Source organism: Hippocampus bargibanti, linkage group LG08, assembly GCF_051943395.1.
Source record: "Hippocampus bargibanti isolate YZ-2025 linkage group LG08, ASM5194339v1, whole genome shotgun sequence".
Lineage (NCBI taxonomy): Eukaryota > Metazoa > Chordata > Actinopteri > Syngnathiformes > Syngnathidae > Hippocampus > Hippocampus bargibanti.
The window spans coordinates 4066860-4082309 of NC_142741.1; the positions used below are offsets into that span (position 1 = coordinate 4066860).

At 38.3% G+C, this 15450-nt stretch overlaps 1 protein-coding gene across 1 annotated transcript; it reads right to left on the bottom strand.

The window, feature by feature from the left end:
- Positions 1-143: 143 nt before the first annotated feature.
- LOC148894358 (Golgi reassembly-stacking protein 2-like) lies at positions 144-7223 on the bottom strand. The gene is made up of 8 exons (XM_089002429.1): positions 6990-7223; positions 4943-5023; positions 4664-4867; positions 4503-4589; positions 3318-3448; positions 3148-3247; positions 2798-2894; positions 144-1177 (listed from the first exon to the last, which is right to left on the bottom strand). The coding sequence occupies exons 1-8, from the start codon at positions 7050-7052 to the stop codon at positions 963-965; spliced, it is 978 nt and encodes a 325-aa protein (XP_088858555.1). The 5' UTR covers positions 7053-7223; the 3' UTR covers positions 144-962.
- Positions 7224-15450: the final 8227 nt, after the last annotated feature.

Sequence of the window (15450 nt, forward strand, 5' to 3'; positions counted from 1 at the left end):
CGGTTAAAGCCACGTGATTGGTCAAGAACGTAGCAGTGAGGGGGGCGGGGGGTTAAACATTAAAGAGACAGGCAGACGACAGAGAGTGAGAAAAACACACACACACACACGAAAGGGAGACGACAGAGCTTGAAACAAAAAAAAAAACAAAAGTCAAATGGTGAGAAAATGGATAGAAACAGTGAAATTTGGACTCGTTTCTGATAGTTCAAAGGCAGAGTAGACTGCAAGGTTAAAATATCCCATCAATCAGGCTCCACAAATAACCACCACAAGTCATCTGTACACTTGATGCAAAAAGGTATCAACCCAGCTATACAGAACACAATTGATGAGGAACTAGATAAAATTATCACAGAGAAAGCACCTAAAATGGATCATTCCTCAAGATGGTTACGTTCTTCATCAAGTTTTAATGCTGATGAAACTGGTCACTCCATTCCATCACGCCATCGACCACCACAAAGGTAAATAAAACCACTTTATTATACTGTACATTTTATTTCTTGAATTATAATACCATAGCACATTTATTATACATAAAATAAAGTATATTTTGTGTAGTTTTAAGGCTTAGAAAATGAGAAAGTAGTAAATTATGTTTTATGGGTACCTGGGAACGGATTATTCTCATTTTAATGGTTTCCTATGGGAAATTAATTTTCGGGATACACACTTTTCGCCTTACACACTGTCTGGGAACCAATTAAGTTCGTAAGCCCAGGTATCACTGTATCTTTTTTCTGTTCCACTTTGACTTCAGTATAGTGACACCTAGTGGTGCATCGAGAAATACAGCAATGAAAATTCAAAGAAGCAATGTCAATATAAATGTTTAATATAGACAATTTATTTTACAAATCTTTACACAAAATCCAAAATTTAACCTATTTTATGCAAAATCCACCACTCACCTAAAATCCCCGCGACGGTTACGATAATGATCCTCACACGGTTTGCGGCTATAAAGACGAATCTCTCGGCACTGATGAGCTATTTATCGAGTCGGAATTGATTCGTTCTGATGGAGCTTGGCTCGGTGAACTTATTTGGACAACAGCGGGGGGAGATGCTTCGTTTTGTACGATAGCGGCATCAGGGCAGGAGGTCGGGGGACAGGGTGCCGATGAAAGAGTAGATGCGGGGACTGTGACCGACGGTGGTGAGGGAAGAATATCTGGACACAGAAAAAAAAAATAATAATGGAGCATCTCATTTTTTTGGGGACTTAAAGGACAACCGACGTCTCTGAACAAGTTGTCCATAATTTGTAAAATGGCTTCAAATGACTTCTACTGAGCTTATTTTACAAAGATTCCACCGCATATAGCTATATTTTACGTTTTAAGACTCGCGCTGAATATTCCGGAAGTCTTGTTTTTGTGTTGGTGACGAGTCCTCACCCTACGTCACTGAAGAAACGCCCCTCACCGAAAAAAGGACACATTGTAGCAGTCCTTCTATCACGTCAATGCATTTTGCTGTACTTGTTTGGTCTGAAAACGTCGTGTTGCACCAAAAAGAGGCAGAAGAGGGCGACAAAGCTCCATGTAAGGAATTTATCAGTCTGTGGAAACGGGCTGATTAATTCCTCACACGGAGCTTGGTCGCCATTTTCTGCCTGTTTTTTGGTGATACATTTCCCCCCAATGTTGCCTCAAAATGGCACGGAATAAATTCTTTCATCGATTGCAAACATGTATGCTTTCCTCTTCGGAACTATTTGAATCATATTCATAACTGGATGTGTAACAAGAAAGCATCTTCTCCGAATCTGAAGCCATTGTTTTGATTCTCCAGCAATGCAAGATGTCTTGGCGTGACGTCACAAACTGGGGGCGGCACTTTCTAAAAATGCCCAATTCGCAGCTTGCAGATTTTGGACGCTTTAAGTCATTTTTATTGGTGTTTTTCATTTGACTAAAAATATCATACTGCGTGTTTTGGGTATTTTAGATGCTATAAAACGTTTTTTCTTATGACAGTTAGGAAACAAAAAAGTGATGTCGGTTGTCCTTTAAATATCAAATTGAAATTATTTTGTCACACTTCCCATTAAGCTATGTACTTGCTATGTAGCTGGCTACCAAGCTAGCTATCTATTTGCTAGCTAGCTATCAATCGTAGAATTTTATTTTTATGGTTACGTACGGTCGGATTGATAAAAGCATAAGGTACATATGAGTAAGCTGTCATTTCCGCTTGTGTTAGCATTTTTTAACCCATTTTAAATGTACGACTTTTATACGGGAAATGTAATCATTTATAAGGGCAGCTATGAGCCAAGGTTGACAGGTATGATTTCTCTTTAAATGTTAGCATTAAAGAACAACCGACACCACTTTTTTGGTTCCGAACAGACACCAGAAAAAACTTTTTATAGCATCTAAAATACCCAAAACACGCAGGCTGATATTTTCAGTCAAATGCAAAACACCAATGAAAATGACTTGGTGAGTCTTAAAACATAAAATATAGCTAGATGCCGTGGTAATCTTTGTAAAATACGCTCAGTAGAAGTCCTTTGAAGTGATTTTACAAATTATGGACACAACTTGTCCGGAGGCATCGGTTGTCCTTTAAGCTAGCTGAGACTACGTTGTTTTAAATACGCTCCGCGCGCTTGTCATTGTTTTCTGTTGAGATTTTTTTTTTTTTAAACACAGATGTGAGTGTGCTAAAATGACTGCCAAACTGTTGCTTGTCAAGTAAGATGAATCAAACGCATTGGCCGATTGCCAGCTCGCATGGTTAAAAAAAAAAAAAAAAAAAACTTAAAGAAGAAGCTTCGGCATACCTGTTTGAACACTGACAAGGTCCAAAGACGAGTCTGTCTGCTCTGAGCCATTCGAAAGATTCACTGGCACGGTTGGAACCACAGCAGTAAGTCCAACCTGGTAATCCAAATGATTCCTGAATAATATTTCACGACTTCACCAGAACCATTTTTTTAATAAGTACAGTAAAGTCTCGTTATATCGATATCGGATATATCGATAGTCCCGGTTATATCGATACTATTTCTATGCACGCACTGAGAAAATTACATGCAAACAGGGTCTGATATATCGATAGTCCCGGTTATATCGATATTTTGTCGGACTCCCTTGAATATCGATATAACGAGACTTTACTGTATTACGTTACCTCTGAGGAATGATCACAAGGTGTAGGAAGAAATTGGGTCTTCCTGGAAGGCGTGGTGGGTACCCTGTGCAGGTAACCGTAGCCGATCCCACAGCCTAGACTGAAAACAAAAATCGTCATTCATATGTAAAAACATCAGTCCGAATTGGTTTCCATGGTAACTGGCATACCTGCCTGCTCCGCCCCAGTGAATATTTGGCCTGACGTACACCTCACGGCACTCGACTGTGTCCGTATTGTAAACGTAGAGCTTGAGCAGCCTCCCTTCGTACCCTTGGATGAGTTTGAAGAGATTGTTGTTCTGTTTGATGAAGAGACAGAACGGCGGCGGTTTACGGACGTTAAATTTATGAACATTTTACCTTGGCATACGAACTTTTTTTGTACACCGGGCTGCCTCAATCAGTGATCGGGCCCGTTTTTCTAACAACAAAATGGCAGCCGACTGTCCTCTATTGCCCGCCCCCAGTCTTCAGTTAAAGCCATGTGATTGGTCAAGAACGCAACAGTGGGGGGGGGGGGGGGGTTAAACATTGAAAGAGTGAAGCTGTTCTCCAAAAAGAAAATGGCTGCTGACTTTTTTTGTCATCTATTCCCCGCCCCCAGTCTTCATTTAAAGCCACGTGATTGGTCAAGAACGCAGTGGTGAGGGGAGGTTGTTTTAAACATTAAAGAGATGACAGAGAGTGAGAAAAAACACACACACACGAAAGGGAGACGACAGAGCTTGAAACAAAAAAAAACAATAGTGAAAAAAAACAGTTAAAGAGACAAGCAGACGACAGTGACAGAGTTTCAACTTTGATAGTTCAAAGGCAGAGTGTAGACTGCAAGGTTAAAATACCCCATCAATCAGGCTCCACAAACAACCCGCACAGGCCATCTGTACACTTGATGCAAAAAACTATCAACCCAGCTAAACACAATTGATGAGGAACTAGATAAAATTATCACATAGATAATACTGATGAAACCGGCCACTCCATTCCATCAAGCCATCAACAACCATCACAAAGGTAAATAAAATGACTTTATTATACAATACAGTTTATTTATTTAATTATAATACCATAGCACATTTATTATACATAAAATAAGGTATATTTTGTGTAGCTTTAAGGCTTAGAAAAGTAGAAAATGATGTTTTATGGGGACCTGGGAACGGATTATACTCATTTTAATGGTTTCCTATGGGAAATTAATTTTTGGGATACACACTTTGCGCCTTACACACTGGGAACCAATTAAGTTCATAAGCCAAGGTATCACCGTCGTAATAATAATAATAATAATAATAATAAATTTCATTTTGAATCGCCGATCGTGACAAAAATACGAGATTCAAACTTGGCTACCTTGTCCAGGAAGGTTTCAGCTCCTACGATGTAGTCGGTGTAAGGTCTGAGGCCACTCTCGGCTGCAGGAGAGCTTGGTTCTACTTCCTGGACATCCACCACATCATCACATTAGCATCTTGATGCATTTATTGTCATGTTATTTGACGACTTTTACTCACCAAAACATGCCAAACATTTTCTCTAGCGCCTTCAAAGTTGGAGAAGCGGATGCTGATACCCAGCAACCCTCTTCCGCCCCACAAGCTGCTGGGGATGACCTCCGTTTCCCTCACGTTTAGCGTTCTGCTACTGTACAACATCATTTTCGTAGGTTTGTCCACGTTTCTCTCCAATACATCTTTTAGCGCGTCGTTATCTTTGCTCTGTCACACAAGCAACATGTGAAATCTAGATTTGAATTGGCCAAGTTCATAAGCGCACGAGTCCGTCTGACTTACGAGTCTAGTGTCACTAATTGCGATGATGAAATCAAAAAATGGCTCCAGTCCTGCGCAGTCACCTGGAGAATTCTGCTGAACCTGCAAATATATCACCCACCCCCCCAAAAAAATGTTTATTTTTAAATCACGCAAAGGCTGATTCTTCAACCATGTTTTTTTTAATTGATAAATACAACTGCATCCTGTAAATCTGTACATTTGTTACAACACAATTCGGACACTTCCGGACAAGTTGTGTCCATAATTTGTAAAATGGCTTCAAATGACTTCTACTGAGCGTATTTTACTAAGATTCCACCACGTATAGCTATATTTTACGTTTTAAGACCCGCGCTGAATATTCAGGAAGTCTTGTTTTTGAGTTGACGATTCCTGACGTGACATCACGTCAGGAACACCCCTGACCGAGAATGCATTTTGGGTACTTTGTTTGGTTTGAAAACTTCGTGTTGATGGCGAAATTAGAAGGAAAACATAAATAACGCGATGGTGAATCGTGTGTTGCACCAAGACTACTATTTGATACTAGTTAACACAAATTCCCAGCAGACAAATCAGCCCATTTCATTTCCAACGGAGCTTAGGCGCCATCTTGTGCATTTTCTGGGACGCTACATTGGAGTCCTGACGGCTCGAATTTATACGGAAGGACTTCTTTAACCGATTACAAATATGTATGCTTTCCTCTTCAAAAGTATTTGAATCATATTCATAACTGGATGAGTAACAGGAAAGCATCTTCTCCGAATCTGATGCCATTGTTTTGATTCTAGCGGAAGGCAAGATGTCCTGGCGTGATGTCACGAACAAGGGGGCGGGATCTGAAACTCGCCATCCCCGAGGTCTTTTTGAAGTAGTTTTGGGACAAACTCATTTTTATTGGTGTTTTGCATTTCACTAAAAATATCAGCTGGCGTGTTTTGGGTATTTTAGATGCTATAAAACGTTTTCCTGATGTCAGTTAGGAAACAAAAAAATGGTGTTCCTTGTCCTTTAATGTTAGAGTAACCAAAAAAAAAGCAAAACATGAATAAATATCCAGTTCAATCCAAAACATTTTTAGAAATTTAGAACTGAATGTGAAACTCTTGCGACAAAATAACAAAGATTAATAATAATAATAATAATAATAATAATCATTTTCATCTTCATAATACGTATTTTTAATTCATCGATAATTTTACCCCATCACAACATTCGTCTTCCTGGCTTCATGTGACGTCATCGCCCCCCGTCCCGTGATTGCTTGATTAAAGCACGTTTGATTGAGCCAACTTCGACGACTAAACACGTCGATCAGGAACACTAATGCAGGTGAGTATTTTATTATACATACATATTATATATGACTGTAATGTTTGATTAATGCTGATTCTAAACTGTGTGATGTTCTTATTGTGTTTTTCTATACGTACTACATATTCGGTTTCTGATTTTTTCCTCGCCGCTTTTAGATTTTTTTTCACACACGTTAAAGAAGAAAAAAACATCAGGGACCTCAAATTCCAGTACACTACACGCTATTTTCACATGTCAAATGTCAGAATGTCATAAATGGGGCCGAGGCTATCATCCAAGAAATGTCGTGCTGCTATAGTTTATAACTTAGCTAATGAGCACTTAAAATCCATGTGTTCAACCCCTTCCTGCTAAGTCACCACACCGGTTATTCTTGAAGTATTGTGTCCTCGGACTTAAAATCAGGGCGCTGTCAAACACGCCAATTTCAAATTTCATCGTGTTTACTATTTTGCAAAAAAAAAAAATAGGTGCTTAAAAATAAATCAACAAGTTATATGAAAAGGCATTGGTAAACAAAAATGGGCGAAACTCGCGAGTGATCATGGTATATCCCAGGGTTTGTGAACGCGGCACGACGCTGCGTCATCAAAAGTATTAAGAAAGTAAGAAAACAGAAATAAAACGAAATTATATTTCTCAATAGACTAACACACAATCAATAAAATATTGAACGATCAATTACTATACAGTAACGTGTGATTAATATGAATTGGCGTCACTGGGTGTGGAATTCGGGACTTACTTTGAGAACGTGATAGCCTTCACTTCCCCCACCTGGCACCTGCACGCTTGTCGAGCCCCCCATGCTTTTGGGAGGGCTGAATTTTCCCACCGTGGAGTGGATTCGAGCGCAGGACGAGTCTGCCTTGTTTTATTTGAACGTCCTCGGACGTGGTTCCTGTCAGGATTGTTGCAACTCAGCACTTCCGCCAGGTGGGTGACCTCCAAGGAAGACAAGTAAGCCTTGTTCGACAGGCTCTGGCGCGGTAGCATAGCATGATGGAAACATTAAATTACATACTTCGGTTTACGAACTCCTTGGCTGACAAACTTTTCGGTTTACGAATGTTACATTTGTGAACATTTTACCTTGGCATACGAACTTTACCTTGGCATACAAACTTTTTTCGGAGCTGCCTCAATGAGTGATGTGTCGTTCGCGAACGAGCCCGTTCTTCTAACAACAAAATGGCAGCTGACTGTTTTTGTCAAAGGCAGAGTGACGTTCACAAACAACCCGCACAGGCCATCTGTACACTTGATGCAAAAAGCTATCAACCCAGCTAAACAGAACACGATGATGAACCAGATAAAATTATCACAGAGAAAGCACCTACAAGGGATCATTCCTCAAGAAGGTTCGGTTCCTCATCAAGTGTTTAATGCTGATGAAACCGGCCGCTCCATTCCATCAAGCCATCAACGACCATCACAAAGGTAAATAAAATGATTTTATTATACAGTACAGTTTATTTCTTTAATTATAATACCATAGCACATTTATTATACATAAAATACGGTATATTTTGTGTAGTTTTAAGGCTTAGAAAAGTAGAAAATTATGTTTTATGGGGACCTGGGAACGGATTATTCTCATTTTAATGGTTTCCTATGGGGAATAAATTTTTGGGATACACACTTTGCCTTACACACTATCTGGGAACCAATGAAGTTTGTAAGCCAAGGTATCACTGTAATGAACTTTATATTAGTCTCAAACGACAATATGATGAGGGGGTTTTAGTGTGCCTGAATGGTTTGGGGGGTTTTCAAACTGTGGGTTGGGTTTAATATTTGGGTTCGGATTGAAATGGAGGGCTTGTTTCAAAGTCGGGTTTTAAATGAAGGTGAAGATGTCAATGTTGAGTGTCATATTCGGGTTGGGTTTCAAAAACGGGATAAAAAATTGAGTTATGGACTCAAAGTAGGGTTTCATCTTAAGGTTTCAATGTCTAATTTTAAAGGACAACCGACGTCTCCGGACAAGTTATGTCCATAATTTGTAAAATGGCTTCAAATGACTTCTACTGAGCAAATTTTTTGAAGCTTTTTATTTTAAAATATTTTATTTATTTGATTTTAATTTAATGTATTTAATTTTAATTGTATTTATTTATTTATTTTATCAAACAACCCGCACAAGATGGCTTGTGCAGGTTGTTTGTGGAGCCTGATTGATGGGATATTTTAACCTTCCAGTCTACACTGTGCTTGTGAACCATCAAAGTTGAAACAAGTCCAAATTTCACTGTTTCTATCCACTTTCTCACTATTTCACTTTAGGTTTTTTTTTCACTTTTGTTTTTTGTTTTTTTGTTTCAAGCTCTGTCGTCTCCCTTTCGTGTGTGTGTGTGTGTGTTTTCTCACTCTCTCTTCACTGCTGCATTCTTGACCAATCACGTGGCTTTAACCGGGGAATACAGGACAAAACAGTCGGCCACCATTTTCTTGTTAGGAGAACGGGCTCGTTCGCGAACGACACATCACTCATTGTGGCGCTCCGATGTGTATCCCGAAAAATAGTTTGTATGCCAAGGTAAAATTTTCATAAATGTAACGTTCGTAAACCGAAAAGTTCGTAAGCCAAGGGGTTTGTAAACCGAGGTATCACTGTACAAGCTAAATTCTTGAGGATAAATACGGGTTAAGGCAGGGGTCTCCAAAGTGGGTCCTCGAGGGCCGCTGTCCTCCTGTTTTCCAGCTCTGCCAACAGCAACGCACCTGATTCAAATCATCAGGACCATTTTGATACTGCTTCAGAGCTGGCTGATGGGCTGTCTCATTTGAATCAGGTGTGTTGCTCCTGGGAGTGCTGGAAAACAGGCAGGACAGCGGCCCGCTTCGGAGACCCCGGATGAATAGTAAGGCGTTTTTAGCCCAAAAACACGACCATGTATAGTAAGGCGTTTTAGACCGAAAAAACAACCATGTATGGTAAGGCGTTTTGAGCCGAAAAAAACGACCATGTATAGTAAGGCGTTTTTATCTGAAAAAAACGACCATGTATAGTAAGGCGTTTTTATCTGAAAAAAACGACCATGTATAGTAAGGCGTTTTTAGCTGAAAAAAACGACCATGTATAGTAAGGCATTTTTAGCCGAAAAAAACGACCATGTATAGTAAGGCGTTTTTAGGCCAAAAAAACGACCATGTATAGTAAGGCATTTTTAGCCGAAAAAAACGACCATGTATAGTAAGGCGTTTTTATCTGAAAAAAACGACCATGTATAGTAAGGCGTTTTTAGCCGAAAAAAACGACCATGTATAGTAAGGCGTTTTTAGCCGAAAAAAAACGACCATGTATAGTAAGGCGTTTTTAGCTGAAAAAACGACCATGTATAGTAAGGCGTTTTTATCTGAAAAAAAACGACCATGTATAGTAAGGCGTTTTTATCTGAAAAAAACGACCATGTATAGTAAGGCGTTTTGAGCTGAAAAAAACGACCATGTATAGTAAGGCATTTTTAGCCGAAAAAAATGACCATGTATAGTAAGGCGTTTTTATCTGAAAAAAACGACCATGTATAGTAAGGCGTTTTTCGCCAAAAAAACGACCATGTATAGTAAGGCGTTTTTAGCCGAAAAAAAAAACAACCATGTATCGTAAGGAGTTTTTATTCGAAAAAAAACGACCAAAAAACGCCTTACTATACATGGTCGTTTTTTTCAGATAAAAACGCCTTACTATACATGGTCATTTTTTTCGGCTAAAAATGCCTTACTATACATGGTCGTTTTTTGGGTGAAAAACGCCTTACTATACATGGTCGTTTTTTCGGCTAAAAACGCCTTACTATACATGGTAGTTTTTTTCGGCTAAAAATGCCTTACTATACATGGTCGTTTTTTTCGGCGAAAATCGCCTTACTATACATGGTCGTTTTTTTCAGCTAAAAACGCCTTACTATACATGGTGGTTTTTTGTCCGGCTAAAAACGCCTTACGATACATGGTCGTTTTTTTCTGCTAAAAACGCCTTACTATACATGGTCGTTTTTTTCGGCTAAAAACGCCTTACTATACATGGTCGTTTTTTACGGCTAAAAACGCCTTACTATACATGGTCGTTTTTTGGGTGAAAAATGCCTTACTATACATGGTCGTTTTTTTTCAGCTAAAAACGCCTTACTATACATGGTCGTTTTTTTTTCGGCTAAAAACGCCTTACGATACATGGTCGTTTTTTTCTGCTAAAAACGCCTTACTATACATGGTCGTTTTTTACGGCTAAAAACGCCTTACTATACATGGTCGTTTTTTTCGGATAAAAACGCCTTACTATACATGGTAATTTTTTCGGCTAAAAATGCCTTACTATACATGGTCGTTTTTTGGGTGAAAAACGCCTTACTATACATGGTCGTTTTTTTCGGCTAAAAACGCCTTACTATACATGGTAGTTTTTTTCGGCTAAAAATGCCTTACTATACATGGTCGTTTTTTTCGGCTAAAAATGCCTTACTATACATGGTCGTTTTTTTCGGCTAAAAACGCCTTACTATACATGGTCGTTTTTTTCGGCTAAAAACGGCTTACTATACATGGTCGTTTTTTCGGCTAAAATCGCCTTACTATACATGGTCGTTTTTTTCGGCTAAAAACGCCTTACTATACATGGTCGTTTTTTACGGCTAAAAACACCTTACTATACGTTTTTATCTGAAAAAAACGACCATGTATAGTAAGGCGTTTTTAGCTGAAAAAAACGACCATGTATAGTAAGGCGTTTTTAGCTGAAAAAAACGACCATGTATAGTAAGTCATTTTTAGCCGAAAAAAACGACCATGTATAGTAAGGCGTTTTTAGCCGAAAAAACGACCATGTATAGTAAGGCGTTTTTAGCCGAAAAAACGACCATGTATAGGAAGGCGTTTTTAGCCGAAAAAAAACGACCATGTATAGTAAGGCGTTTTTAGCCCTAAAAAACGACCATGTATAGTAAGGCGTTTTTAGCTGAAAAAAACGACCATGTATAGTAAGGCGTTTTTAGCCCTAAAAAACGACCATGTATAGTAAGGCGTTTTTAGCCGAAAAAAACGACCATGTATAGTAAGGCGTTTTTGACCAAAAAAACGACCATGTATAGTAAGCCGTTTTTATCTGAAAAAAACGACCATGTATAGTAAGGCATTTTTAGCTGAAAAAAACGACCATGTATAGTAAGGCGTTTTTAGCTGAAAAAAACGACCATGTATAGTAAGGCGTTTTTAGCCGAAAAAAACGAGCATGTATAGTAAGGCGTTTTTCGCCCAAAAAACGAGCATGTATAGTAAGGCGTTTTTAGCCCAAAGAATATGACAATGTATAGTAAGGCTTTTATAGCCGAAAAAAAACACCATGTATAGTAATGGTTTTTTAAGCCGAAAAAAATTACCTTGTCTAGTAAGGGTTTTTAGCCCCCAAAAAACGACCATGTGTAGAAATCCGTTTTAGACCGAAAAACAACCATGTATGGTAAGGCGTTTTGAGCCGAAAAAAACGACCATGTATAGTAAGGCGTTTTTAGCCGAAAAAAAAACAACCATGTATAGTAAGGCGTTTTTAGCCGAAAAAAACGACCATGTATAGTAAGGCGTTTTTAGCCGAAAAAAACAACATGTATAATCAGGCGTTTTTCGCCCAAAAAACGACTATGTATAGTTTTTTGGGCGAAAAACGCCTTACTATACATTGTCGTTTTTTTCGGCTAAAAACGCCTTACTATACATGGTGGTTTTTTTTCGGCAAAAAACGCCTTACTATACATGGTCGTTTTTTTCAGCTAAAAATGCCTTACTATACATGGTCGTTTTTTTCGGCTAAAAACGCCTTACTATACATGGTCGTTTTTTTCGGCTAAAAACGCCTTACTATAGTAAGGCGTTTTTTTTCAGATAAAAACGCCTTACTATACATAGTCGTTTTTTGGGCGAAAAACGGCTTACTATACATGGTCGTTTTTTTCGGCTAAAAACGCCTTACTATACATGGTCGTTTTTTTTCCGGCCAAAAATGCCTTACTATACATTGTCGTTTTTTTCGGCTAAAAACGCCTTACTATACATGGTCGTTTTTTTCGGCTAAAAACGCCTTACTATACATGGTCATTTTTTCCGCTAAAAATGCCTTACTATACATGGTGTTTTTTTTCGGCTAAAAATGCCTTACTATTCATGGTCGTTTTTTTTCGGCTAAAAACGCCTTACTATACATGGTGTTTTTTTTCGGCTAAAAATGGCTCACTATACATGGTGTTTTTTTCGGCTAAAAACGGCTTACGATACATGGTCGTTTTTTTCGGCTAAAAACGCCTTACTATACATGGTGTTTTTTTTCGCCTAAAAATGGCTTACTATACATGGTCATTTTTTCCGCTAAAAATGCCTTACTATACATGGTCGTTTTTTTCGGCTAAAAACGCCTTACTATACATGGTCGTTTTTTTCGGCTAAAAACGCCTTACTATACATGGTCGTTTTTTTCGGCTAAAAACGCCTTACTATACATGGTCGTTTTTTCGGCTAAAAACGCCTTACTATACATGGTCGTTTTTTTCGGCTAAAAACGCCTTACTATACATGGTCGTTTTTTACGGCTAAAAACGCCTTACTATACATGGTCGTTTTTTTCGGCTAAAAACGCCTTACTATACATGGTAGTTTTTTGGGTGAAAAACGCCTTACTATACATGGTCGTTTTTTTCGGCTAAAAACGCCTTACTATACATGATTGTTTTTTGGGTGAAAAACGCCTTACTATACATGGTTGTTTTTTACGGCTAAAAACGCCTTAGTATACATGGTCGTTTTTTTCGGCTAAAAACGGCTTACTATACATGGTCGTTTTTTTGGTGGAAAATGCCTTACTATACATGGTCGTTTTTTTCGGCTAAAAACGTCTTACTAAACATGGTAGTTTTTTTCGGCTAAAATGCCTTACTATACATGGTCGTTTTTTGGACGAAAAACGCCTTACTATACATGGTCGTTTTTTTTCGGCTAAAAACGCCTGACTATACATGGTCGTTTTTTTCGGCTAAAAACGCCTTACTATACATGGTCGTTTTTTTCGGCTAAAAACGGCCCTACTATACATGGTCGTTTTTTTTCGGCCAAAAATGCCTTACTATACATTGTCGTTTTTTTCAGCGAAAAACGCCTTACTATACATGGTCGTTTTTTTACGGCTAAAAACGCCTTACTATACATGGTCGTTTTTTTTCGGCGAAAAACGCCTTACTATACATGGTCGTTTTTTTCGGCTAAAAACGCCTTACTATACATGGTCGTTTTTTTCGGCGAAAAACGCCTTACTATACATGGTCGTTTTTTTCGGCTAAAAACGCCTTACTATACATGGTCGTTTTTTTCAGCTAAAAATGCCTTACTATACATGGTCGTTTTTTTCGGCTAAAAACGCCTTCCTATACATGGTCGTTTTTTTCAGCTAAAAATGCCTTACTATACATGGTCGTTTTTTTCGGCTAAAAACGCCTTCCTATACATGGTCGTTTTTTTCAGCTAAAAATGCCTTACTATACATTGTCGTTTTTTTCAGCGAAAAACGCCTTACTATACATGGTCGTTTTTTTACGGCTAAAAACGCCTTACTATACATGGTCGTTTTTTTCGGCGAAAAACGCCTTACTATACATGGTCGTTTTTTTCGGCTAAAAACGCCTTACTATACATGGTCGTTTTTTTCAGCTAAAAATGCCTTACTATACATGGTCGTTTTTTTCGGCTAAAAACGCCTTACTATACATGGTCGTTTTTTTCGGCTAAAAACGCCTTACTATACATGGTCGTTTTTTTCGGCTAAAAACGGCTTACTATACATGGTCGTTTTTTACGGCTAAAAACGCCTTACTATACATGGTCGTTTTTTTCGGCTAAAAACGCCTTACTATACATGGTCGTTTTTTTCAGCTAAAAATGCCTTACTATACATGGTCGTTTTTTTCGGCTAAAAACGCCTTACTATACATGGTCGTTTTTTTCGGCTAAAAACGCCTTACTATACATGGTCGTTTTTTCAGCTAAAAACGCCTTACTATACATGGTAGTTTTTTTCGGCTAAAAACGCCTTACTATACATGGTAGTTTTTTGGGTGAAAAACGCCTTACTATACATGGTCGTTTTTTTTGGCTAAAAACGCCTTACTATACATGGTTGTTTTTTACGGCTAAAAACGCCTTACTATACATGGTAGTTTTTTTGGTGAAAAATGCCTTACTATACATGGTCGTTTTTTTCGGCTAAAAACGCCTTACTATACATGGTCGTTTTTTTCGGCTAAAAACGCCTTACAATACATGGTCGTTTTTTTCGGCTAAAAACGCCTTACTTACATGGTCGTTTTTTTCGGCTAAAAACGCCTTACTATACATGGTCGTTTTTTACGGCTAAAAACGCCTTACTATACATGGTCGTTTTTTTCGGCTAAAAACGCCTTACTATACATGGTCGTTTTTTACGGCTAAAAACGCCTTACTATACATGGTAGTTTTTTTCGGCTAAAAACGCCTTACTATACATGGTAGTTTTTTGGGTGAAAAATGCCTTACTATACATGGTCGTTTTTTTCGGCCAAAAATGCCTTACTATACATGGTCGTTTTTTTTTCAGCTAAAAATGCCTTACTATACATGGTCGTTTTTTCGGCTAAAAACGCCTTACTATACATGGTCGTTTTTTTCGGCTAAAAACGCCTTACTATACATGGTCGTTTTTTTTTCAGCTAAAAATGCCTTACTATACATGGTCGTTTTTTCGGGTAAAAACGCCTTACAATACATGGTCGTTTTTTCGGCTAAAAACGCCTTACTTACATGGTCGTTTTTTTCGGCTAAAAACGCCTTACTATACATGGTCGTTTTTTACGGCTAAAAACGCCTTACTATACATGGTCGTTTTTTTCGGCTAAAAACGCCTTACTATACATGGTCGTTTTTTACGGCTAAAAACGCCTTACTATACATGGTAGTTTTTTTCGGCTAAAAACGCCTTACTATACATGGTAGTTTTTTGGGTGAAAAATGCCTTACTATACATGGTCGTTTTTTTCGGCTAAAAATGCCTTACTATACATGGTCGTTTTTTAGGGCTAAAAACGCCTTACTATACATGGTCGTTTTTTTTCGGCAAAAAACGCCTTACTATACATGGTCGTTTTTTTCAGCTAAAAACACCTTACTATACATGGTCGTTTTTTTTCGGCTAA